Source organism: Pleurodeles waltl, chromosome 3_1 (assembly GCF_031143425.1).
Source record: "Pleurodeles waltl isolate 20211129_DDA chromosome 3_1, aPleWal1.hap1.20221129, whole genome shotgun sequence".
Lineage (NCBI taxonomy): Eukaryota > Metazoa > Chordata > Amphibia > Caudata > Salamandridae > Pleurodeles > Pleurodeles waltl.
In genome coordinates this window covers 1,321,819,921-1,321,846,183 of record NC_090440.1, presented here as the reverse complement: position 1 = coordinate 1,321,846,183, position 26,263 = coordinate 1,321,819,921, and the positions used below count along the sequence as shown (strand labels likewise).

The 26,263-nt window shown below is 41.3% G+C and overlaps 1 protein-coding gene across 2 annotated transcripts in view; it reads left to right on the top strand.

Moving 5' to 3' along the window:
* Positions 1-26,263, top strand: part of MGAT5 (alpha-1,6-mannosylglycoprotein 6-beta-N-acetylglucosaminyltransferase) — a 599,358-nt gene that overhangs the window by 250,617 nt on the left and 322,478 nt on the right. For both annotated transcript variants that reach the window (XM_069224676.1, XM_069224675.1), the window contains exon 5: positions 14,756-14,845. In XM_069224676.1, the coding sequence (XP_069080777.1) occupies positions 14,756-14,845 (90 nt within the window). The remainder of the gene's footprint in view (positions 1-14,755; positions 14,846-26,263) is intronic.

Sequence of the window (26,263 nt, the reverse complement as noted above, 5' to 3'; positions counted from 1 at the left end):
GCCTGCTAGCTCACGTTGATAAGACTACAGACATGACATTAAAAGTGCTGAAAATCACCCTCTGTTGTGCATAACAAAGCGAGACGTAGCCTTTTCTCGGAGCCGAACATAACTGCACAAACAAAACTCACTGTAAATCCCACAAAAGGGGGTATTAGAACCTAGACTAGATACATTTTGAAAAGGTTCCCTGCAGCCTAATGGATCATTTGCAATGTTTTTGTAATTAATACTTGAGGACCTCTAGTGATGACTCGTGAGAGGAAAAATGTTTTGGCAGTGAGCGGTAATTTCCCAATTATTGTGCAAGTGTGCTGCTTCTTGTTTTTGTTTAGTTTCTCATTACTCTGGCTATGAAATTACAGGCCTCTGTTGCTGGAAAAATTCGTGGGCGAAGGCCCCCTATTCAGGGCGGTTTTGAAGGTGGATTTGTTATTTGTTGATGTATACCATCTCTGATCGGGTATTCACTGTGAGGATCATTCAATTAAGTTAGTGAGCAAGGAACAGAAAGTTGTCTTTAATTTCAAAGCAGTGTACATTTTAAAGGGCCACAGCACAGTGACAAGCTGACAAACCAGAAAAGAGACTATCAAATTGCTGTAAATTGAGTCCTGGGACCGTATTATACATAGTGTCTTCTGTCATTTGGATTGTGCCGGTGCACATCTTGCAGTAGGGCTATCAGAAGAGGGGTCATTCCTCAATTGCATGGGGTTGTGGTCCATGTAGATGAGGGAACTCTTTGCTTTTGCAACCACACCACACTTCAGAAGCAGTTAGCAGGAGAGGGGAGGGGTGGAAGCAAAGAAGCAGTCAGGAGGTGCACTGATAGTGCACCACACATTAAGTGGTGACTAGTCAGAGCGCCACCCAAGTGCAGCCCTTTGGAGCGGGCGAGCGGGTTCAAGGGAACACTAGGCATGCTCCTGCAGGTAGATGCTGTCACAAACTCTCCTGCCTGGGAAGGCATCCCTTCATCCCCTTCAGAGTGAGAACTAGTTGCTGCCTACATGGGAAGGCAGACCAGCTGTTTCAAATAGCATATTTACGTGAGCCACACCCAGTTAAGTGCACCACGCCACCAACAGGGGCAGTGTCCTGATCTGGAATTTTGGCAATAGTTAGGAAGGCAACATTTTCAATGAGTAAGAGAATCTGGTATGTAGTAATGTTATTTGCTTACATTTTTGCTAGCTGGAAGGGAGATATTGTAATTGAGTAGAGTGTGAGAGTTGTCCACTGTTTACTTTGAAATAAGGGTTAGTGTAAGCAAAAACATGAAAAGTACAAATATTTATGCAACTATGGCAAAGCGACATTGAGGTTCCTTGTACAATGTATGTTGCCATATATTGTCTACACATATAACTTTAAAAATACACAGAATTGGAGGGAGGATTTGTCCTCATGCTCCTTTTACTAAAAAAAAAAAAAAAATGGGATGCTGAGATTGAGCCAGAATAATGAATCTCTTTAATATTACAAAATAAAACGCAGTTATAGAAAATTGACCTAGACGTTTATGAATAAAATATGTTCCTCCTAAAATTGGAAAAAACCTAGGGATTTGAAAAGGTGCAACTATCCTTGGAAACAAATGAAAACTAAATTTTCTCTCCAAAAAAAGGGAGAAAGCTCCAAGAGAAATTGAACTTGGGAGTGAAAACTTAGATTTCCATTGGTTCCAAGGAAACAGGGTATGCTGCTTACACTCGAACGGAGAGAAAAAACACGATCTAGAGAAATTGGGGAGGTAGACTGGTTTCAGACAGAAAGCTATTTTCCACAAAGAAGAGCCGATGATTTGTAGGTAACGTGCATAATAAGGAAGAGAATGAACATGCAAGGTTTAGCAACTGTGAAAGTATAGGTTAAAGGTGTTCATAGTTGGCAGGGAGCTTGGTTCACAGTGGTTTGCCTGTAGAAATCTTGCAAACGGGTCTTTGATGGACCTGGACAATTTCTTCTGTGCAGTTGGACAGAGGATGAAGGCAAAGGGTTTTGGTCTGTGAGTAAGAGCAGGCCGGGTGTACAACCCAGTTAAGGCGGTGGGGCACAAGTGTTTCTCCTCAATGTGGTTTGAATAGTTTGTTAAGGAATATTCTGGCTTAGAGACCATAAGCACTGTAATGATCTCCATCGTAATGTTTATTGGAGTTCTACCAATTAGTGATTGAATCCACTACCGAATCTCCATAGTTAGTAGATAGCGTGAATTATATTTCGCCTCCATTATGCACTAGAAGTTGGCCTAAGAATGTGGTCATTAATTGACATTCAGGCAATTTTACCATACTTGGTTGAAATCCACTGGGAAAGGAGTTGTGAACAAAAAATGAGAATGTTTCTAGATATGTGCTCAGACCTTTGTTTGGTGGCTGAATCATTTACTATTTTGTAGTATTGGTTTTGGTCATAAAATTATGGAAGCTTGTGATCGTTTATATTTGTTAAAGGTATTAAGGGTAAGTGAGAATAACCCAAAATCTGTTTTGGGGTGTCTCATGGATTGTGAATTGCAGAAATCACAATGAGAGGTACTCAAGGATATTCAGTGAAGGGAAGCTAAACTGGAAAAAGAGGCCCAAAAATATTTTTTAAAATAAGGAGTTTCCTAACTCGTGAGAAGAAAGTATAAACTTTGTTAAAGACAAGAGACTTAACATGATATGCCATGTCTCTTTAATTGTACTCCCAGAAGATCAAACGCTTAATCAACAGAGAAACATAGAGTAATGCCACAGTTTGATTCAGCGTCTCTCAACTAGCGGCCATGTGTTCTCTTGTTTTGTTTTCACAATGAAGCAGTGTCCGAAGTAGCTTGAGACTATACAGCTTCAAAGAAGATTAACTGTAGGCTCTTAGTCAATAGGATAAAGGCAGCGGGTTGACAGTGTCCTAAGGGGTCAGGCGACCAACCACAAGGTGTAAAGAAGAATAAGCAGAGGGCAAGAGAAAGATACCCCTGGAGCTGAAAAAAGGAAGAAACAGATACAGAAAGGGTTGCAAAAATTCTATGGCAAGTGAATAAATTATAAAAATGCACTGTTCAAGACAAATTAGATTGCACGAAGTGCATTCATGCAAGATGTCATGTCGATTTTGATATTTGAAATATAATATACCACCTATTAGGAAGAATTAAGAGGCAGGGGGAGCATATAATTTATGTCTCCTTGTCTTAAATGCAATTTAGATTTCTTTTTGCAAGCTACGAAAATAACTATTATAAGTTAAGGACAATGTGGAGTCATTATATGGCATAATCAAAGCACACTGAGCACAGCATTCATTACATTCTCAATGGATCTAAAGTAGGTCAGGAAGGTGGATGCATTATACAAATCTGCAGCTTTCTGGATATCATCTTAGTTGAAAGTGGAAAAAGGAGGCTATGGTTATCATGTCTCTGTGAGCAAAATAATCCTACAACCTGGGCACCTTTGTGACTTTCAGATAATACCAGCAAGCCCATATGGCTGGGGGAGAGGGGGAAGAAGGTTTACAGGGGTTTCCTGTAAGAGATATGAATTTGGGAAGTAAAGTGTAGTCTGAGGAAAAAAAGCCATATGCATCTCATTATTGACAGCTAGTTCAGAGCTGAGCGAACTGAGGATAATTTGGGAAGCAGGAATACAGAATGGAAAAACAATCTGTTTTTGTCCTCCCGAACTGAAGAAGACCACCACATTATGGGTGCAGGATCTCTTGTGAATTGAAAGAGCCTTGACATCAGACACACGTTTGATGGAGATCAAACAGAGCAGGACTGTTAGGTTTGCTGTTAGTTCTTTAAAGGCCAAATCTGACTGAGGGGGGCAGGCACTGAGACCTAGAGGGACAGTGATCATCTCAGATATGGAGGAGTGACAAGGACAAAGGAGGTGAGCAAAGGAAATGACTCATGAGCCTACAGACATTGGAGCTCTTGCCTATAGTGCGTGGATGCAGTGGGTGGTGACAAGCAGAAAATGCAGAGTGAAAAAAGGATAGTGGTACTACAAGAAAGATTCTTCTCAAATGAAATGCTTATGAATATAGCTTATGCACGGGTAGAGGCATGACGGTAACTTATTTTCTCTTCAATGCTTCAACAATCTTAAGCAGCCCAGTTTGAGCGATAGTCCCAGAGTCCTCCAGAAGGCAAAAAGACATGCAGGAAATGCTTCTTCTTGTTCCATTTGTACTGACATTAGCTAGTCCAGGCAGGAAGGATAATTGTTCAGGGCTAGAGGATGAATATTTCCCGGGAGTTTAGAAGAAGGTCCAGACGAGTGGTAAGAGGAGGTGCTGTGGAGAGCCGACATGCATTTTAGGTGTGTTGGGAACCAGGCCTGGGAGGCAAAGAAGGGAGTTGCAAGGACCCAGCAAACCCAACAAAAGTGCAGATGGATTGAGTACAAGAGAATTAACGGAGTGAAGCAAAGTCATACCCTAGGAGGGGGCTTCAATCCTGGAGAAGGTCATCCAAAAACCCAAATTCAGGAGATGCTTGTTGAGGCATCAAGTGAAAAAATTATCCTTAAGCAACCCATGAGAGGAGATATTTGAGAACTTTTGGTGATGAAAGTTCCAGTCAAAGGAGTCTTCCACTAATATTCTTTTTTGATTGTGATTCTTCTTGAGGCAGAACATAAAGGAGATACATGACAGGCCTCCAGCCCAGAGGCTGTTTATCATTTCTGACTGGAGGGTGTGGAAAAAGGCAGGTGGTGTGTTGTATGTCCTCTTGTGCATGAGTCAGGTAGGATTTAGGTTAGTTCACAGTAAGGCCGGACTTGTCTGCATTGTTCTCTAGACTAAAAAAGAGTCGGTGTAGCGAGGTCTCAGGGTTACTGATATAGGATAGGAAGACCTTGGCGTATAACACTGTATCCTCATGATCTTCAGGCTATCAGAATCCACTGAGCTGCATGTCTTGCCAAATCCATTCAACCCATGGATTGATGACGATGGCAAATATGAAAGGCGACAGGGGGCTGCCTTGTCTCATTCCTCCTTCACTATTAATGACAGGGTAGAGTTCCCCATTTACTTGGACTGCACTCACAGCTTGAAGCAGAGTACTTTGACAGAGTGATGAAGGTGGAGGGGCCAAAGTTCATGTGTTCCATTAGGCGAAACGTAAATTGTCAGTGGACCGAATTAAAGGTCTTTACAAAATCAGTTGATAGAAGGGCTATTCTTTGTTGCATCACTGGCTAAGTCTATTCAGGCGTCGAAGACCGTGGTGGGTGCTACTGTTAGAGAGCAAATATTATTAATAAAAATATGAGTAGACAAGTCCTATATATAAGGTTTACCAAAGAAGCCTAACTAGAGAAACGTGTGTTACAAAAATATAACGTGCATGTTTGAAATGTGATTGACATGGTGTCCACCACCTTGAGTTTTATTTGAAATAATAAATAACATTAAAAACATATTTGAAGAATGACCATTTATACTGACAAAAGATAATTAATATTGATGAGCAAAACGAATGATCTGAAATTATATTTGTTTAATTAAATAATGTACTAGATATGATTATTAAAGCTGTTTTATTCTTCATGTATTAGCATTAGTGAAAGGCCTAAGCTTCAGTATTTTTACACAAGTATAGTGTTGAAGATGTAATGCTAACTTCATTGAGAAGCTTTTGAAAACATTGTTTATTAGATGTTCATTTGAAAGCTCACAGTGGAAATCTACTGTCTTGTACCACTCTGCCCATTCTGTACTTACTTGTGATAACAAATTGAAAGTTTAACACTGGGCTTTACTTTCTGGTAAGAAGTAACGTTCGCTAAAATGGTCATTTTCTGTGTGGTTTTCTACAATGTTAATATTTTGCGGAAACTGCGGACCAGAGAGGAGTGTCAACATGGGCCTATCTTGTAGAAGAGTGAAGAAACGATACAAACCGAGAAGTGAAATTCAATTGGCTGCTCACTATCACACCTCATTGTCTTGTCCAATAGGAGTCTCGCTAGTAACTTTTGGAAGTTTGATTTAGCAAAGTTTTAGGAGAGGTGTTGAGAAGTTTTTCTGCAGTTGAGGAGAAGAAGTACTGTCATATTTATGATTCTAACAGTTCAGTTACTTTAGGCCCAACATTACTGAACTGTTGCCTCTTTCATGTTTCTGATGCTGATCTCTGATACCGGCTGTTCCAGTGATCTGCTGACGAAGACTCTGCTAACTGCTGTCTTATTTAGGAGAGGTAAAACCATTGTGCATTTGTTTTGGTTTTCTCTTGCATGTTTTTCCCTTAGAAATCCAACCGCTTATTTTTGCTACTGCCAAAGTTAGATGTTTTCCAAATAATTTTTGTCTTATTTTTGATTTTTGCATGTGACAAAGCCAGGCTCCACACATGCTTGTGGAATTAGAATTTGGTAGCTAGGATGTCTGACCCAATAAATAAATTGATTGTTTATTAATTGATTATGACTGATTAAACTGCACAACTAATTAAATCTGTTGCTATAGCTCAAATAATTCTGTTATTCTGTATAATTCTTCTGGAGTGTTTAATGGTGATTGCTGTCATTAGACTAAGATTCTTTAAACTTTTTGGTCAACCTATGATGTTTCTGTATTGCTATCATTTGGTTTTGCGTATTATTTATGTGACTGTAGCATTGTTAATATAAGGCCAATAAATATTAAACTTTACTAAATTGCTGTAGTGATTCATGGCCAAATAGGTCATGGTGTGTATAAATTACATATTCCTATTTGCAATTTGTTGTTGTTTATGGCTATTGCTTCTTATTGTTTGATTTTATTATCTGATTACTCCTGTCAGAGTCAAAAGATTTGAGTTGACCTTAGAGGGTAGTAAATGTCACTGCCCTACTGCGTGTCACCTAGCCTTATTTAGGAGGTCACACTCCCACACTAAGTCTTCGCATAAAGCCAATTTTGTCTGAGTGTGTCATGGACTTATTGGCTTTACCAGTCAATTTGTCAGCACTTTGGGAAGGATCTTGTCTCCGTGTTAATAATGGAAATAGGTCTAGATGACTCACACACGTCAGGTGGTTTCTTTGGTTTTAGGATCACTGAGATCGAGGCTCTCTGTAACTTTTGTGGGAGTTCCCCTGTTCTCAGGGCATTATTATACATGTCAATCAATGGTGGGATGAGCCGTGATGAATGCCTCTTATACAATTCCAGTGGGAAACAATTTGGTCCTGGTGTTTTCTCTGTTAGAAGGGCCTGTGTGGCTTTCAGTATCTCTTTAGCAGTGAGAGGTTCTTCTAGGTCTTGCCTACTTGCGTCTGTCAGTTTGGGGACAATCAAGTCTTCAATGATCGAATTGCACTGTTCATCCATGGGCATACATTGTTCCACGTAGAGGGATAGTGGTAATTCGCAAATTCTCAGATTGCGAGATGAGAGGCAGAGACTGTATGGCCAAATTAGAATTTAGGCTGGGAGTTGTTGTTGTTCCCTGTTTGCTAGCCAGTGTAGGAGTTTCCCGGCCTTCTCACCTAATTTGTATAGTTTATATTGTGTAGTTGGGTATGCAAAAGTTACCTTATTGAGTAGTTTCTGTCTAAGTGTCAGCCTCTTCATTTCTAGGGTGTGTTGCGCTTGGTCATTGGGAGTTTGCATGAGGACCCCCTGCATTTATGCATATTCCATGTTTTAAATCCTCTATTTCCCTCTGTTTTTGATTTTTGGCCGTGGTTTGGTGGGATATTATTTGTCCCCAAAGGACCACCTTTAAGACCTCCCAGAGTATGGTGGGCAAATCCACAGTATCTTTGTTCACAGTTAGGTAGTAGGAGATTTCCTGTCTGAGTAAGTCATCAAATGCGGTATCCAAGAGCCACCAGACACTCAGCTGCCATTGCCCCAGCCACCTCAGTCTGGGCAACCAGACTGTAAGGGTTAGTGGGACATGGACGGTCAGTGCGTGTGTCAGGATTCAGGAATTAGCCAGCTCAGGCAGGAGAAAGTAATCTATTTGGGAAGAGAACCTGTGCAAGTGAGAGTAGAAAGTAAATTCTGTAATCTGTGTAAGCATCAGTCTGACATCCGTCAGGTCCAGGGAGGTGGCCAATGATGCCAGGTCGATCAGTTTACATGCTGGGGTTTGCTAAATTCAAGGTATGAATCCATGACTGAATAGAAGTTGTTGCCCAGTAGAGTTGGACCGGTAGGATTGTAACAGTGCTGTTGTGAGTGCCTACAGTGTGTTCATCACTAGTGTGTGTGTATGGGGGGGGTTTATAGAAAGAGGCAATCATCAGATGTGTGCCTTTCTTGTCCTCTTCAATGATGACAAAGCGGCCTCAGGTGCCACAGTAAGGTTTAGTTACTTCCATGGGAAAGCATTTGTGTAGGAGAATAGCCACACCATGGGACATAGTAATACCTCTGGTGTAATATACCCTTGTATAAACACCTCATTGTAGGAAAGGAGAAATACTGCAGAGCCGGTGTGTTTCCTGCCATGGCACCACCTGTGTGGAGTGGCACTTAAAGTACTGGAACATTACACCCCTCTTGATGTTAAGGTTAAGGCCACTAACATTCCATGAGATTGCAGGGATCGGTTCTGGTGTTTCCATCATGAGGGTTTTGTATTGGGCAGGGAGGGTGTGTGTGTCTGTGTGTTTGCGTGTGTGTGTATAAGAGGCAGACAAGCAGTGCAGCATAAAGTGTAAGCTAAAAGTCAACATGACGAAATACAAATAACAACTCAGACATTGTAACACCTCAAGACCTCTACAGCAACATTCTTCCATTCCACACTTCCATCCCGGAAGCATGTCACCCTCCCTCAACCAAGAACTAGGTGGCAGTTCAGTAACTGGAACCGAAGCCAGATTTAGCTGGACCAATGATCAGAAGGATACTAGTGGTGCTGACATTAAAGCTGTAAGTAGGCAGTCAACACAGTTAATCAGCAGTAAAAAGATTCTGATTTATAGTGGATCTAGGTGGTGACGAGGGTGGCTTGTATTGCAACCAATCATTAGAGGATGTGAGGTCATTGTTGAGATGATCTTCCTCAGAGTTCAATGGCATTTGTGTATGGAGCCCTGACAATTTCATCACATTGCTCTCTTATGGCTCCTCGGATGTACCCCCTGGTGTCATCTCTCTGTGATGTATTCGTCCTCCATGGTGGTGGTGTATTGCACATAAGGGGCCGGTGTTCCGTTACCCAGGTCCAAGCTGTTTCAGGTCTCAAAAAATAGAGATTTGAAGTTGTGAAGTACTTTAGGTTTCCCTGGGAACAGGAGAATGTATTGGACTGCCTGGGTCCTGAGATGTTGCCTGACTTTGTCGTAGGACATCCGATGTTGTTGACCCAAATGTCTGAAAAAGTCATAATCTGCTTGCATGGAATCAGAGGTCCCCTGTCTTGCAGTTCTCTGTAATTCAGACATTTGGCAATCATCAGGTGAGCCCTGCAGGGTGTTACTGTGCCAGAGAGCAGTTCACACTTTCCACAATAATGCAAGCAGAGAGTTGAGGTATCAGCATCCAGATATTAATCCAGCCTTAATGAAATTGTTCGGGTGTGGGAACGTCTACTGCTTCAGGGAACCCAAGAAAATGAAGGTTGCATCTGTGGGCTGTGCCCTCAGCGTCCTCCTCATGAGGCTTCAGGAGTGTAGGCCTGCGAGAGAATCGCAAAAATGCTGATTCATGTTCTGTCACTGTGACCTCGAGTTTGGACATGTGCCCCTCCGCCTCAGATAAACTGTCCGTCACCCCGCGCAGGTCTTGTTGCAAGAAAGTTACCTCAACACCAACCTCGCCAATTTTGAATTCAAGTCCCATGTGAAAAACTTGAATGGCTTGTAGACTAGTGTCCATTGTTGTCAGGATTTTCAGACATTGTTGTTTGGCCTATGTTTTCCAGTGCCCATTGGGCTACAGATGTTTGGGCCATAAACTTGCTGATCTTGGCCTGGGTTTGAGAGGTTGAAGGTTTATCCTGACCCATGGTGGAATTGCTATCTCTACCCCTCCGACAACAGGTCCAGGTGTCTTGTCACGACTGCTCCCCCACCTGTTCAGGCAAGGCCACAGAGGAAGGGGGTAGGAAATAGAGAAGGCCCTGTGGGGCAAAACACCTCCCCCACAGAGGGCTGAATTAGGGAGTGTCTGGTTTATTGTCTGCTTGCTGCATGGTTGGCCTGCGTGGAGGCAGCACAAGGATCCAGTGCCCCAATGGACTAGAAGGGGGGCCCAGTTGAGCTGTAGCAGTCATTAGAGCAGAAAGGTGAGCAAGTCGTTATGGTAAGGGAACCAGGGGTGTCAGGTGGGACTGCCCTGTTCTCCTTCTCCTCATCCAAAAGGCCATGGACAAGCAGTTGTCTCCCGAAGGGGGCCTGCCAAGGGTCTTTTGTGGCCTGCTGCACTGGGCCTATGCCGCCCCTGGGAATACTCAACAAGGCGGTCCTGAAGTTGCAGCCGGGACCTGAGAGGGCTCTGCTTAGTCTCCCCTGGTTCATAAGCTGTGGCTGGGCCCGGCCTCACCCTCCCCTTTGCAGATCTGATGGTGAGCAGACGCACCACCAAGGGTGCTTCAGCTTGCAGCCACACCCCAGACTCCCAGGTGGTGCCACGGTCCCCTAGGACACCTACATAATGATGAGCTGCCGGCTCTTAGAGGGTCAGAGTAAACACAGGAGTCGTCCCCTCCCACATACTTGAATGTGGGCTGGGGGGCCCGATAAGGTGTGTCTGGACTCGCGGCCGCATCCCCAGTCCTGAGGCAAAACTGTGATGGAAGTATGCAGCACAATTGAAGACAAGTACGGTGGCTCCCACTGCATCAAAATATTGCTCCTAAAGACCTCCTCCGAGCCAGGGGGTCCACAAGTGTATCGGGCAGGGGAAAAGTCCATGTCAGCACCTTAAATGAGGATTGATCGGGGGTGCGGCTATGGGCTCAGCGAGGCATGTCCACCATACTGGTTTTCCTGGCCACGCCCCCAGGAAACTAAATTCTGGTCATCACTTAACATCTCTTTCACAGGAGAGGGCTCGTGGGCTCTAGGAAGGTGGAGTGACAAACATAGCTGTTAAATCTAACAGAAATAGCAATAGTTGGACTCTTTGGAGGAAAAGAGTTGGAGTTTAGCTTTTTGCACTTTTTAGAAACTTTTCTACTAGAATTTCTTGTATGTAACATGTTGGTGAATGTCTCATGAGGCAAGTAACTTTGGCAGCTTCTGAGCTTAAGAAAGAGCATCAGAGTATGGTGACGGTTATGCTGACTGAAACTCACTAGGAAAAGTGAGGATGCTGAGAGGAAAGTGCTAGGGTCATGTTTAATGAATTGTGTTGTGGGCTGGTCAAATCCAGGCGAGTGTAATCCGAAATGGTGGCATTGGACTATTACTGCGATTAGGGTACAAGATGAGCCGATGGAGAGTTGCCCTAAGGAAGTGCATGACAGATAATAGAAAGGCAGTGGAATTAAAGTAAGAACATGTGCTATGTTCATCTTAGCTCATTAAATGGAACAGGGCGAAAGATAATACAGATTGTTGGCAGCAAGCTAAAAATAAATTACAACAAGTAATACAGTGATAAAGAAGGAAAACCTAAAACGTGTCAAAGAAGAATAAACATATTGTAAGTGAACTATTGAGAGAATGACAATAGGTAATGTAAAGGATGACTGCAGGGTAGATAATAGAGAAGTGAAGGGCACCAGCTGAGAGGTGGTGGTGCAAACAGTGACGTCACATTGTTTCTATGTTGATCAAGTTGTTGATTGCTCCTGGGAGTAACAATGAGAGAAATGTATTTTAGTGGCATTTCCTTGCCATAAAAGTAACGATATGAAGAGACATTGAAACCTGTAAATATAAGGTAACCAAATTTACTTACATAAAGCAGAGTATGCTCTTCTCGAAATTAAACCAAAGCTCTTCAACTGTGGTGAAGACAGTTTGACCTTTTTGGCATAGAAGTAAAAGAAATTCCGAAAAAGCAAAGACATTGATGCGATTCTTAATGAGTGTCGATTTTACTAGTCATGAAGCTATTAATAGATCCTTTCACTAGACCTGTTATAAAATATTAACACTTCAAGCAAGTTTCTAATATTTTCAACAATACAGGAAAAGTGTAACAATTCGATGGAGAATTATATTTCACCTGAAGTCTTTTAGGGCATACACGAGGTTTGGCTGCCCTTAACTCCAATGTAGTATTTGTGAAAATGAATCTCCTGGCTCATGTTCTCCTTGATCTATAAAGAGGTTCTTTAGTTTAGTCAATTAAATCATTTCCAGCAATATTGGTAGGGGAATGTAATGAAAATCTGCTGTTGTGTCCAAGCTACAGGCCATTTTCGCTCATGAGTCATTGTTCAAAAAAATAAACAAAAAATATATTAAGTAAATAGCTGATATACATTAACTAAGTGGGATTTCTAACGTGGTTAGAAAGTTCTAAAAGTACATAATATATTTCACTAGAACAAACCAAATCCTCTAGGATCTTGATGAAGAAAAGGTATTTCACCTTCTCCTGTTTAATGTTCTTTCTCTTCTCATCTTCTGAAAACGCCATCCCAAAATAATTTACATTTATGAATTCCTGCTATTTGCAGGACACTAAAAAAGGTGATTATGAGAAATTATCTTCCAAATGGGAATCTACGCAGATAGTCTACTTAGATATTATTAATACTTGGAAACATTGGGTTGTTGTGTTATTAAACTAGTGAAAGCTAAACGCTGATTTATACTTTGGATTTGCAAAAAAATAAACTTATCTGCTTAGTGTACAAGGAGTGCAATTAAAATGTCTGTATTCACAGCAATTTTAGATTTCTTTCACTGCCTGTGAACATATTATGAATCACCATTGAATATTAAAATGGAAATAATGTTCAAAAGATGTATTTGAATTCCTCAGAGAGGGGGAAAGGTCTCTTTAGACAAGTGTGAAATCCCCTCTCACAAAAAGGATTTGGTTTCCCAGGTTTGTGGGAATGTAATTAAGGCTTCATTCTTCAGGATAAATATTGATATCTTCAAGGGAATATGAGACTCTAAATGGGATGAAATAGAAATGTTTGCTTTATTAAGCATTCCAAAACACCTAGCATTATTTGTAGACACTATTAAAAAACGCTTTTTTGTTTTAAATCTACTAAAAGTATGTTTTAATAGGTGATGATGGAAATAAATATCGCTCATAATACTCTCTCTGTTGTACCAGTGTAGAATAAGTCTTCTGACTAAATCTAGTCAGAGTGGGTGTTGTGAAAAACTGGACCTGTATGAGCACACATCTAGATCTACATTTAAAAGGTACTGCTCTGGGCCTGTATGAATATTTGTTTTTTCTTTAGTTACTTGAAATGAGCTATGCTCTCATAGTGCACTGAAACTTTAAGTATCCAGGCTGAAACCATTGTGAATGTTGAACCGTTACATGGACATTCTTTGCCAATTGAGACTGCAATTAACTGCTAGATCAGGAAGAAAGCATCTCATTAACACTTCCATTAAAAACATTTGGAAAAGAAGTCTCACAGAAATATACCTGAATGGTAATTCAGATAATGCTTCAATAGTAATTGTAAATAAAATGGATTAATCACAGATAGAGACCCCAGTTTTTAATACAAGTGTTAGTCTTTTATTAATGTCTGTTATGAAAGATATTGACCCCCTTCTGGAAATCCTCTAACACAGAAATTTATTAGTTTAGTGTTTTACTGGAGATATGCATTCTCTTAGGAGGCTTATGTATGTAATTTGGATAAAATCAAATTGATGTATTATGTATTTTAAGGTAAGTTTTTTTTGTATAGCCTTTGAATAGTATCTTCTTCATTGCAGATCAAAGTTTAAGTCTGAGTTGGCTGCACAATTTCCTTAGAGTGGTCTTTGGGTCTGTCTCCTTCAGCTGTTCACTTTTATTATGAGCTTTCGTCAGCCTGTTTACTTGAGACTTTGTAATCGTATCTTGACTGAGCCCAGAGCTGTATTTCTTTCTCATATAATACTATTGGGTGTTAGAATGTATGTTTCTTCTCAATAGGTCTATCTGTCCCTCTCTTGCTAGCTTCCTTCCATGTATCATCATTCCTCTTGGTGCTCTTTGTTCCTCCACCCCACAGCCACGTCCCCTTCCTAGCTCCCACTCCTCTCTTTCCTTACATGCTTTTCCTCCACTGACCTGTCCCTCCTCTCATTCCTCTTTCTCCACTTTCTTGTTCTTCTCCCCAACGCCTCTCTTCTTTACTTGTGTGTTTGTTGTCCCCACCCTTGTCACCCACTGTCACTGTCATGTCTGCCCTTCCCTCCTGGCAACTTCTCGTAAGTGATACCACAATAAGGTATTTTTTCTTTTTTTTGGTTTCGATATGGTGCTCTTTTTTATTTCTAATGATGGGCAGGTGGAAAGGGAGGCTTCTGTTAGTCCTTCCTTTCTTTCTGTGTTATAGAAACTAAAGAATGACTATAGTGAAGGCTCCATTGCCTACCGACCTCATTTGACAAGGTTACAGTATGTATTGAAGGCAAGGGAGCCTTCAGCACGGACTGCCTTCTGTATCTTTGTGTGGCATTGATGTGCTCATACTGCGTGCACATTAAAACTAGTTGCTTTTGCCAATACTCGTTAAGGTTGTGAGTGTCTGAGTGAAATTATGCACCTGTATTATTAAGTAGACAGAGAAAAATATGTTACAAATTAGTATTTTCCCTTTTACCCCCACCCAGAAAAAACTTCATTTTGACCGCTAACAACATCTATATTTCAATTTCAGTGGATGAAGGACATGTGGCGGACTGATGCATGCTATTCAAGCTATGGCGTGGATGGATCTACATGTTCATTTTTTATTTACCTCAGTGAGGTGAGTATTCTCTCTCTTTCGCAAAAAAATTTGCTTTTTGTTTTGTGTACATGAGCATTGCTGCATGGAAGAAACTTAGATTTGCCAGTAGGGTAATGTGTCCTACAACAGGCCTGTGTACTTTAACACTTACTATGAGGTTATGATACTGTCTAGGACCATTCATTCAGTAATGAGTCCAGACCACACACTAAGTTTTCTAAACTATAATTTCAGAAAATATTTCATTTGTCATGCACATGTACTTGAAAGCATTAATACATTTAAAGTTTAATTAATGAAATGCTAGTGTTCTAGTTGAGAGCTGTGACTGCTCAAAATGAGATTGGTGTAGATAGTATGATGACTACTTCCTTAGCGAAGTAGAAGGTGGGCTGTGGGCCGCTTCTGTGTGCTTAAGGACTATTGGCATTTGTGTTCAGGAGCATTTATCTTTATCAACGCTTTGATCTGGGTAGAAGCTAGTTAAGCTGAAGAAAGTGATGCATTAAAAACACAAAGGTTGTTGTTTGCCTTTAGCTTTAACAGGAGAGTGTCCCTACTGAGCTTATATCTTGAACCAGGTCTACCATCCTCTAGTTTTTTTTTTGTTTTGTTTTAGCAGGACATAAAAATAAAACATTAATCTCTGTAAATGTGCTTCTAAAACGCTGTACACATAATGAAACCTGAGCTGGGGTGGAGCAGTGACAGACAAACACCCCATGCGATGTTTTTATGCATGCATGTTAGTCCTATGAAATATCCTACAATTTCTGTATGTAAATGCCAGACAATAAACAGCTGCGAGTGTATGTCAGACCGTTCTGCTTTGCCCATATAGTGCTGTAGGGAATTTTCTGGAGCTTGACCGCAAACGTTGACCCCATTGTAATAGTAACATGTCCCAGATGCTTTCATCCACCAGTTCACAAGCCCAGTGTTTTTTTGCCCGCTATTGCTACTTATAAAGGTTCCTGCTCTCTGGGACTTCATTCCTCCCCTCTGCTGTGATCTCAGGCTATGTATCAGTAAAGGTATGAATACAGAGCGAGGGAGCTTAGGGAGACCAGGCCCACCTATCCACTTACAATAAATATAGGAAATTGCAGATATTAGGACTTTGTTAAACGAGCGGAGATGATGGTAAAAAAATCCATATTTTATGCTTATGTCCCCAATATTTTAATATTTCAGGACATGGATAGATGGTGTATCTGGCGCCTGGGTAGTGATTAACTTTCAGTGGCTCCTCCATGTGTGCCTTTCCCTAAACATGATAACCCTCTTGGCCATTTAACTATCACATCTGACACTTCTGCAAATCTGCTCTAGAATATCCTCAGATAGTTTAGGCATTATAAATGTGAAATAACCCACGCGACTCTGTAGCAAAGATTCTGTGGGCTTGCTTTTAAGTACAACCGATCACAAGTTGAGAAGCAGCCATGTCACCCCCCCCCCCCCCCCCCCCACCCCGGCCAGGCCTGCACATTGAAATGGAGACTGAATCTGTTTATGAAACTGAGATCGAAATTTAATACTGTGTACATCTGGTGTCCGCATGCATTGCTCAAACGAGGCCTAACTCCCTACTACTTAAATCTAAAATTTGTGTTGAACAATTAACTGCATTGTATGCAACTGACAGGAGATTAGGAGCTGTGCAACAAGTGAAGCTAGGCACTTTAAAATGTGCATCATTTGAAAGGCCTACGTTTTGTATTTAGGTTGGGAAAAATATAGGGAAGTACTTTGTGTGGCATATAACTAATAGAAATAAAAGTATTTATGCAATATGGATTTTTTTAATGTGTTGCAAGGCCTGCTGTCTTTGATCTCCTGCTTCTGACTGAACGATCTGCAGCTCACTACGAATTTGAATCTTGTGCATCTACTGCATTTCCTGAAGACGTGGTTTGTTCTTCAAACAATTGGGGTCTTGTTCTTCAGCTACCTTGTGTTTGGTCTGGTCAAAGGCAGCTTGCCACTGATAATAACACTTCTGTGAAAGATGCCTGCCGGCCTTTCACTGCCTCCTATCTTTTGTAACTCGTGGTGTCAAAATAAGTCTGATTCTCTCTAAGCATAGATGCCACAAAAGCCATCCTTCCTGGTACTGCTCTTTTGTTTTGACAGCAGTGGATTGGATGAAAGCTCCAACACTGAACAATTTGGATTGTAGAGGTCTCACAGGCTGCAATTAGTCCTTCTCAGAAGCGATTCATTAAGGGTGCCGATCAAAATAATGTTTTGCTTTAATTCTGAGGGAACCTTTAGTTTGTGTTTTTGTGACTCCTTCTTACAAAACCGGAGCTGTGAGCTTACTTTTGCAGTGAGAAAGCATTTGAATCCAAGAAACGGATTATAACACTGCAAAGTAGAGGAGGAGAATGTGCAGAAATTCTGTTATGATTCACTTAGGAAGATTGCTCAGTCACTCTTGAGTTGACTTTACAAATACTCCTGACACCACCTTCGTAGGCAGAATGCTGCTTAGAACTGAGAAAGTGTTGGGAGACTGGAAGATTGTCTCTTAAAACAATTCCTGTCTCTCTGTTGTAGGAATTAGTAGTGTGACTCCCTCTTCTCCTTGAGCCTCTGAACTTGAGAGGTCAGGGAGGTTAGCGTCATGTTGAACTGCAGGTTTGGATTGTGCAGGTTTCTCCAGAATGAGGTTGTGTGCTGTGGAACTTGATGCCATGCGGCTTGAAATTGTTGAGTAGCCGAGAGACAGATGGGCTGTCTCCCTGGAAGTAAATTAGCAAGGCTGGTGGCATCTGAACGTTTGGCTGAAGACCTGCTTGGACTCTTTCCCATCTGGTGTTTAAATCACATTATTGGTTTGTATGGGAACTTTTGGAGCACCAATGATTAAGTCAGTGAAACTGTATTTTTGAATGAAAGCATTTTCTTCAAAACTGTTGTGTTTATAAACCACTTCTTGGGCTCAGTGGGCATATTGCTTAGCTTAACTGCCACAAACACAGTGTTGCGGCCATTATTCTCAGATAAAGACATTGCGATTACCAGCTCTGGTGGCACACAACATGCAGTCTTTAGAACACACTACTGCCCACTTCAGGTAAACATGGAAGGAGGCTTAAGGAATGCAAAAAGAACAGATGATGTACAGAATACTGAACAATGCAAACATTCACCCCAGTCACAAAGTTCTGGGTTTAATCCATCGTTTTTTGTGCTCGCCACGCCACCCCAGTTTAGACCCAGCCATATGCAAATCAGTCTTGACCCTGTTCCTCATGGGAACAGTCCAGCCCGAACTGCCAAGCAAGTTCCTCCCTGGACCGGAAACAAGCAATCTAGGACTGGTTTCAGGGTATCACCCTTCATCAGCGAAGTTAGCTTGAATCCAGTGGCGCAGTGAGCACGGGACCCACGTCTGGGCATACCATTCCCACTTGGGGCGACAAATGCAAAAAGAGCAGATGATGGACGGAATGCTGAACAATGCAAACATTCACCCCCAGTCACAAAGATCTGGGTTTAATCCATCGTTGTTTGTTCACCACGCAACCGGAACAGGGTCAAGACTGATTTGCATATGACTGGGTCCAAACTGGGTGGCGCGGTGAGCAAAAGAACGATGGATTCTGGGGGTGAGTGTTTGCATTGTTCAGCACTCCGTCCATCATCCTTTTGTGTTGCTAAAGTTGCCCTAAGTAGGAAGGGTATGCCCAGACGTGGGTCCCTTGCTCACTGTGTCACTGGATTAAAGCTAGTCTGGCTGATGAAGGGTGGTACCCTGAAGCTGGTCCCAGGACGCTTGTTTCCAGTCCAGGGAGGACCTGGCTTGGCAGTTCGGGCTGGACTGGTCCCATGAGGAACGCGGTCAAGACTGATTTGCATATGGCTGGGTCCAAACTGGGGTGGCATGGTGAGCAAAAGAACAATGGATTAAACCCAGATCAGTGACTGGGGGTGGGTGTTTGCATTGTTCAGCACTCCGTCCATCATCCTTTCGTGTTGCTAATGTTGCCTTAAGTGGGAAGTGTATGCCCAGACGGAGTCCCTTGCTCACTGTGCCACTGGATTCAAGCTAGCCTGGCTAATAAAGGGTGATAATCTGAAACCGGTCCCAGGATGCTTGTTTTCGGTCCAGGGAGGACCTGGCTTGGCAGGTTGGGCTGGACTGTTCCCATGAGGATCAGGGTCAAGACTGATTTGCATATGGCTTGATCCAAACTGAGGTGGCATGGTGAGCAAAAGAACGATGGATTAAACCCAAATCTGTGACTGGTGGTGAGTGTTTGCATCGTTCAGCACTCCATCCATCATCCTTTTGTGTTGCTAACGTTGACTTAAGGAATATCCAGAATCTCAAGGTCAATCCACACCTAAACCCAATTTTCAAGGCTCAGGTTTTATAGAGAATCCTCCAGACCAGCACTTTTCAACAAGATGTCTAGCCTCTCTGAGGTAAACGTAAATGCACTTTTTCTCTCCACATTTATGGTGATTCATGACTCTGATATAATCCAGCAAGGAGTCAGCCTATTCATGTGTTACACCACGTTCAAAATTTAGAAGAGTGCCCAACGCGATTTTAGCTGAATCACTTCAACAGGGATAGACTGCTGAAGTCTTAGGATATTTCTCCCCAAATTATTTTCCAGAAAGTTGCTTTTTATATCCCAGAACCAAAAGAGTGCACCATAAGTCATCACTGAATGTATTTTTTGTGAGGAAACATTTTCTTGTTGCAGTAATCGAGTATGCCCCATGATTCCAATATTTCCTAGTCCGTTTCATGGCTGTTCCTGGATAGTTTTGTCTGGGATTGATTCTCTCTCTTATCAGTGTCAGCTGGTTTTTAGGTCTCTCATAACATCCTTTCAGCTAATAGTCCCAATGTCCCAATTTGTATTGACTCAAATCATTTTATGTGTTCTGAAACGATAATGTGCTTCAGAGCTCCACAAGCATTGATGCAGCCATGAGGTACATGCTGTATGGCACGCATATATAATCATCTTACCTGTGTTTGGACATGCTGTAGGTCTCATATCCAGGGACGATAGTTATAATAATAATAACACTCTTGTGTCTTTGGAGAAATCTGGCAGGAGGGCACTTGGAGGAAAATGGCAGACTCAGAATTTGAGGAAAGTAGCAGGGTATAACTGAGTCCTGAAGCCTCATCTATTTCCATTGCCTATGTATTTTGCTTTACATTCAAGGTCCTGAGGAAAACTGTTAACCGGCAGATTTATTAAGGAGGATGTTAAATTGATAATTTTCGACTCTTGCATCTATTGGTTTACTCATGTCCTGTTAGCCTGACTTGCCATCACCCATTCTGTGTTCCCTGCCACATGGGAGTATCACATTCATTTATTGCCTGTAAACTGGAATGATCATACTTAAGACATCATTTATGTCCACTGTTATACATCCATGGTAGCTTAAAAATATCCTTTGTCACTGTTCAAAGAGCAGTTGTATGCAAGGGCACATAAAATTAATGGGTTCCAGAGCTAGGTGCTTAACCTGTCCTGATGCGCCGATTAAATTAAAACAGAATCATTTGTGTTACTGACCATTTGTGTAGCATGCTAAATATTTTAACCGTAGGTATTACAGTTTGTAACCTAAAATAATCATGACGTGTCCTATCCTATGTATTTTCATCATTTTGAACGCGCTTAACCATACAGTAATATTGCAAGCAGCTCAATAATAGTTTCCTATACTTGAAAGATACTGGGTTATTTAAATATCTGCAAAAAACATAGCACTGTTGAACGAAACATTGTTAATTTTGTAAATCAAAGATGTATTTCAGTGTCTCTGCTCTTTTTAGTGCTGAGGATATAGAAATCTAAAGTGTTCCAGTGTCTCTTAGAAAGCGCATATAACATAAACCATTATGATTGGCGGAGAGCATACAAGCCATACTAATTAAAATCTTGTTTTTTTAGTCCATGATCTTTGATTGACAATCTACATCACTTTAAATAGAATCTTGTAAATATGATTCTCCCCTTTAAAAAAATTCTAAAAATGTAAGTCACTTTAATTGAATATTTTAAGGAATATTTTCATCTTTCAGGTAGCATTAGCAGTGGATCCACTCTAAATGTAATATTGTAGATACAAGTCTCATTTTGTATCTAACACAACCAGTAGTAGGTTTTTTAAAATTAAGTCTTATTACTAGAATTTGCTAAGAAAAGGATACTGCTTATACACAAGTATTGACATTAATGGACAAAACTATGTAAAATAAGGTTTTGTTTTAGCCGAACAAAAGCCAAGTTTCTAGACTCCAAAACTTGAACTGGAAGTGCTGCTAGCTGTCTACTGCAGACCACTAGGAGATGTACAATAATGTTTCAGGGTCTTTGCCTCCAAATGCCTTTTTGTGGCAGATTCATGTGCACAGTTGCAGGGAACTCACGAGCTAAATTCTTCCATGCCATGATACAGTATAATATTGGACACCTTTAATAGATAAGTGGTGAACATTGACACTGTTTTAAATACAGACCTATTTGAAGAACTCCTTTCTCGAAAGGCTTTCTTTGCTTTTTGTGGCTCTTCCACATGCTGCAGAATGAAACAAGAAAATGCTACTTGCTGCCATTGATGGTATCAGCCTGCACTGCTTGACCCAACCAAGAACCTTTGCCAAAAAAGCAAAGGCCTGGGTAGTTAAAATTAGTTACAACTTTGAGGTTCAGTGCTTTACAAAGTAAAAAACATGTACTATAGCAACTCCCTATGTCCATAATTTCAGATAGGAATGCATCATGCATTAACATCTAAAACCTAGGGATTAACAGTAACGTGCAATCTTAGTTGTGATCAGCAGACCCACATTGTCCACTGACATGATTTTTTGACAAATAACAATTAGGATACTGAGACACTCGTTTATTACCAGATTGTGCATGTGCATAAGAACACTCAGACCTTTCTACCAATACATTTCTCATCACTTTGTGATTTTCTCTGTTGTCATGCGATTTTACATTATTATCCTTAATGTAGCTTGAGGGATCTGAGCTTCAAGATTGACAGATTACTTATTTTGTGACACTCTTAAAGCACAGGTCTATAGGAAGGCAATATTTACTTAGTCTCAAAAATGTCTGTGTCCATAAAAACTACAAATCTTTTCTGTCTTCCTTGTAGGTTCTGCATACCATTCAGTTTGTGCAATAATTGGTCTTGTATAGTTATCAGCTGCTTTCCATAGAACCTGGTGTGATCCTTCATAATTACCACACTTCACATTTTCTTAAAGTTTTAAGCTGCCCCAGTTAACTTGTGACCTGCAAGATAAGTGATCGCTTAAGGCCACAATTACTTACTGAGTGCCTTGGTTCACTTACACTCTAAATTACAGGCTCTTTCCTCCAGTCCCATCTCAACTTCAGCAAGTTCTTACAATTGTTCTTTTGCGAGTCGAAGAGGCTGGATCGTGCATACATGATGCTATACAAATGGAGGAGTTTGGCCAAATGCCTAATGAGAAGATATACCTATCCTTACAGAAGTAGCATGAGACTTTGAGGATATGTATTTACTATTCCATCACAAAGGTTCAATACCCACCACAGACAGAGGGCAAAGGAAATCTGTTCGAATTTTATGAACTGTTTGTAAACCAGCGAATCCCCCTCAATGCTCTCAGAGGGGATGTGGTCAGGGCAGGGACAACCAGTGGTCTTCTGGTACTGTTCATGTTAAGAGCATGCGCTTGGGAACAACGGTGCAGCATGTTGCACTTGCTCTCTTATTGTCGTTAATGTGGTTCTTCTAATAGGGCTACTGTAACTGCACAACCCGAAATGTACGGTGAAAAAGAATACACAACTAACGACTCAGGCTTTTATTTAAGCCAAAGAGAAAAACATAGTTTCCGTCAAGGATGTCAGGAAGTGCAGATTATTTGATTGGTTTGATTCTCTGGAAACAATTGTAGTAAGAGTAACCTTTAAAGATCATATAATTGATATATTTAGGGATTGTTACAATCTTGGTTTCTAGGTTAATGTTTCATCGGTGGTTTTTCAGCCTCCACTCTATATATGTATCTGTTTATAGACCACTTGTGATCTTCGTCTATTTCTTTATAAGACTTTTTTTTCTAATTCCCTAACACGTACCATTTACTACAAAGATACATTTTGTTTTACATAACTATGGATTTTAAAGTGGCATTCCGTCAAATACCACGCAGTTAATCACCTGCAGTTTTGTACGACAGCTAGGTTTTTTTTTCAGCGTGACAAAAGCCTTTTCATCATTGAAATTCTTTATAGAAACGATCCTTTCTCTTCAGAGCCAGTTCCTTATACTATTATATAAAATGCATATGAATATTCATGTGCTCGGTTTCATTACCATTGACCGCCATAGTTTCTATGCCTGTATGCAGTATATTTTGTGGCGCATACATGCACGCCATAAGGGCAGTGAAAGTGGTGTTAGTCTGACTCCGGGTTCTAAACACTTTAACAGTATTGCTTTCTTCCTCCATTACCTACAATCTGTTCTGCTCTGCACATGCTGCCTTCAGGTGGCACTGTCCCAGAAATAGTTGTAGTTTCGCTTTCTGCACTTGTGAAGTAAAAACAATACTACTACTTTAACAGGTAGCATACATATTAATACAAGACATGTTACGCGAGTATTACATTGAGTAGCTACATACATCAAGTTGAGACAAAGTGACATCGAATTGTATGGCAAATAAATATTGATTCTTTCAAACATATCATGTATACTTGTGTACCTTGTCATATGCCTTGTGCAAGACGTGAATAATCTAGTTTCGTTTCTTATTGTAATCGTTTTACCAACAACTTATGTCCGCGGTAAGGTGCCTTGATGTGCATATCGTACTGCCTTGGCTTAGGTTTGTTTGTTTTACTTGTGTTTATTAGCTTTACAAAGGTTTCACCATTCACCCTGTGCGCATTAGGAGAGTCTAGCAGGGTATACATGGCGCAATCGCAAATGTATACAATTGCTTAGGTCATACTGTTATCATTCTTTATAGTTTTGTGTGCCCTACAATACATAGGTATATAGCTGTCTAATAAATCTGAGATGCTTATAAGGTCGTGAAGTCTGGGGTGGCAAGATTAGGAGACCCCAGTATATGCATTGTAATTATGAATGTACACTAACAGTAACAGAAACAGGAAAATAAACTCAATCTATTCCCTCGCCCAGCCTTCCTCACTCCTCAGTTGAACTGTGAGGTAGTTATCACTGATGCACCTAAGCCCCATCTAGGATACCAACAGCCTCTGCGCTTGTGGTGTAAGAAGGTATAATATTGGCACATTCTCCACTGCGTGGCCCTGTCCCTTGTGTGTACCTTACTTGAGTCTACTAGTTCTTGCCGGAGGTCTGCATAGCGCTAGTCGGTCTTCATTTTCCAGGGCAGTGCTCTCTGCTTCCACCCACTTCCTTGCTTCTGCTTCCTGTCTGCATTGAGGGGGACCCTCTGTTGGCCTCCAGTGCACCGCGATTGCCCGCTTTGGAAATGCAAAGGTCAAGTCAAGGGATATAGAGCCATCCATTCTTTTTTGAGCTTGCATATAGGCCATACTTGGAATAGTTAACACTTGTGTAAAGTAACTCAGTAAAATATTCATGCAAATGATGCATTCCACCACAAAGAACAATTGTGATTGAAGAACTTTGTTTGGATACCGTTATCCATTACCGCAAAAACACATTAAATTGCTGTAAGAAACATACACACGACAGGCTCCCCTTCTATTCTTTAGCATGATGTGAGCGGGTCTTGAAGTTCGTTTATCATTGACTCTGAACTTCTGCCTTTGTTCGATAGCGTGAGATGCCTATGAAATCAGTCCTTTTCCTGATTGAGTATTTTGAATCGAAGATGATTCATTAAAGCGGTTTAATAACCACTGGTTTGTTTAAAGCTGTATTAGTGTTCCATACGTAAAATCCTATGCATTGTGGCATAATGCAAAACAATGGAAGAATAGACAGGATAGTTGATGTGGTTTGTAACCCCCTGCCATAAGAAAAACTCTTCCTGTTTGATTAAAAAGAGAGTTAAACCAAATACAAAATATATGATAATGCAGAACATTATAAGAGTCCATTATTTTTCCATTTTGCCACAGTAAAAGTTTGAAGAGTTAAATCATATAGTGGTAGTGTAATGACATATCATAACTCCTTTGTGCAATTTCATTTGAGTATGTATGAATCATACTTGTTCTCCTGATATTGCCTGTCAACTGCCTCCAGCTTTTCCTAAATTGCATCACTTGCCCATTACGTGCTTAATAGAGTTCTTCCTTTATAATGTCTTAATGCTGACACCACCTTCGGATCAGGTGTCAAACACCTTCCAAGTCATTCTTGGCTTTAAAGAATCCTTCGGCACCAAAATCCACCTCGGTGCCAATTACTTCAAACATTTATTCAGCTTCAAAATCCACTGTGGTGCTAGCGGGTCAAAAGTCTTCTTTGGCACCTAAACACCTGCGTACACAGCTCTGCCCTCCCCTGCACCCAAGGAACAAGAACTGCCTATCCTGCAACTCCTACAGGAAGAGCTCAGTGCCAGGCAGATATGCATCATGATCTGCCTACAAACAAGCAGGATTCTGAATCAGCCACCTCCAAAGCATCAAGCGCCAGTGCTTTCTAAAAGAAAGTTGAGTTTTGAGGAAGCCCTTGATTTGGCACCTGAGCCACAAGCTCAAGATGAAGAGGAAACATGTCTGAGGCACCAGTCCTCTGCCTTCTCAGCCTCACCTACCACTACTTACTTTTTGCCCCTCCACTCCTTTGTCTTCCTTTCTGCCTCCTTCCTGGCCACTTCACCTCAGTCACCAGCTACTCTTTTCTCAGAATCACCAGAAGGCTCCCTTCATTCCGGCCTTGAGAGGGAAAAGTTGAGGCTCATCTCAAGATCCTTAGCAGCACACCACTTAACCCCAACCCCACCAGCCAGAGCATGACCTATGGGGTGACTGACATAGACCCCCTTGGGGATACTGATCCCGACCTGTATCCAGCAAAGCCATCCCCATCAGATGACACCACCACATATCACGAGAATATGAAAAGAACAGCCACCTCCCACAAAGTGGACATGCCCAAAATACAGGAGGATGAAGATTTTCTCATAGAGATGCTATCCTCCACCTAGAGCTCCATGCAATTTCTTCCAATGCTAAATAGATTTTGAAAACTGCTCTTGGAGTCCTTAAGGAGCTGATTAAGGTCAGCATAATCACTGTGAGGGTGGCAGGAAATAAATGGCCTCATCTTCAGACCCTCATATGTAAGGGAACTACCTCCTCCAGATTCACATGCAGTTCGCAAGGTTGGCAATGCCCTGGTCACTAGAGGTGCACCACCACCTGATGAAGAGCAAAATGTTTGATGCAAGAGGTAAATTTGTCGCTGCTC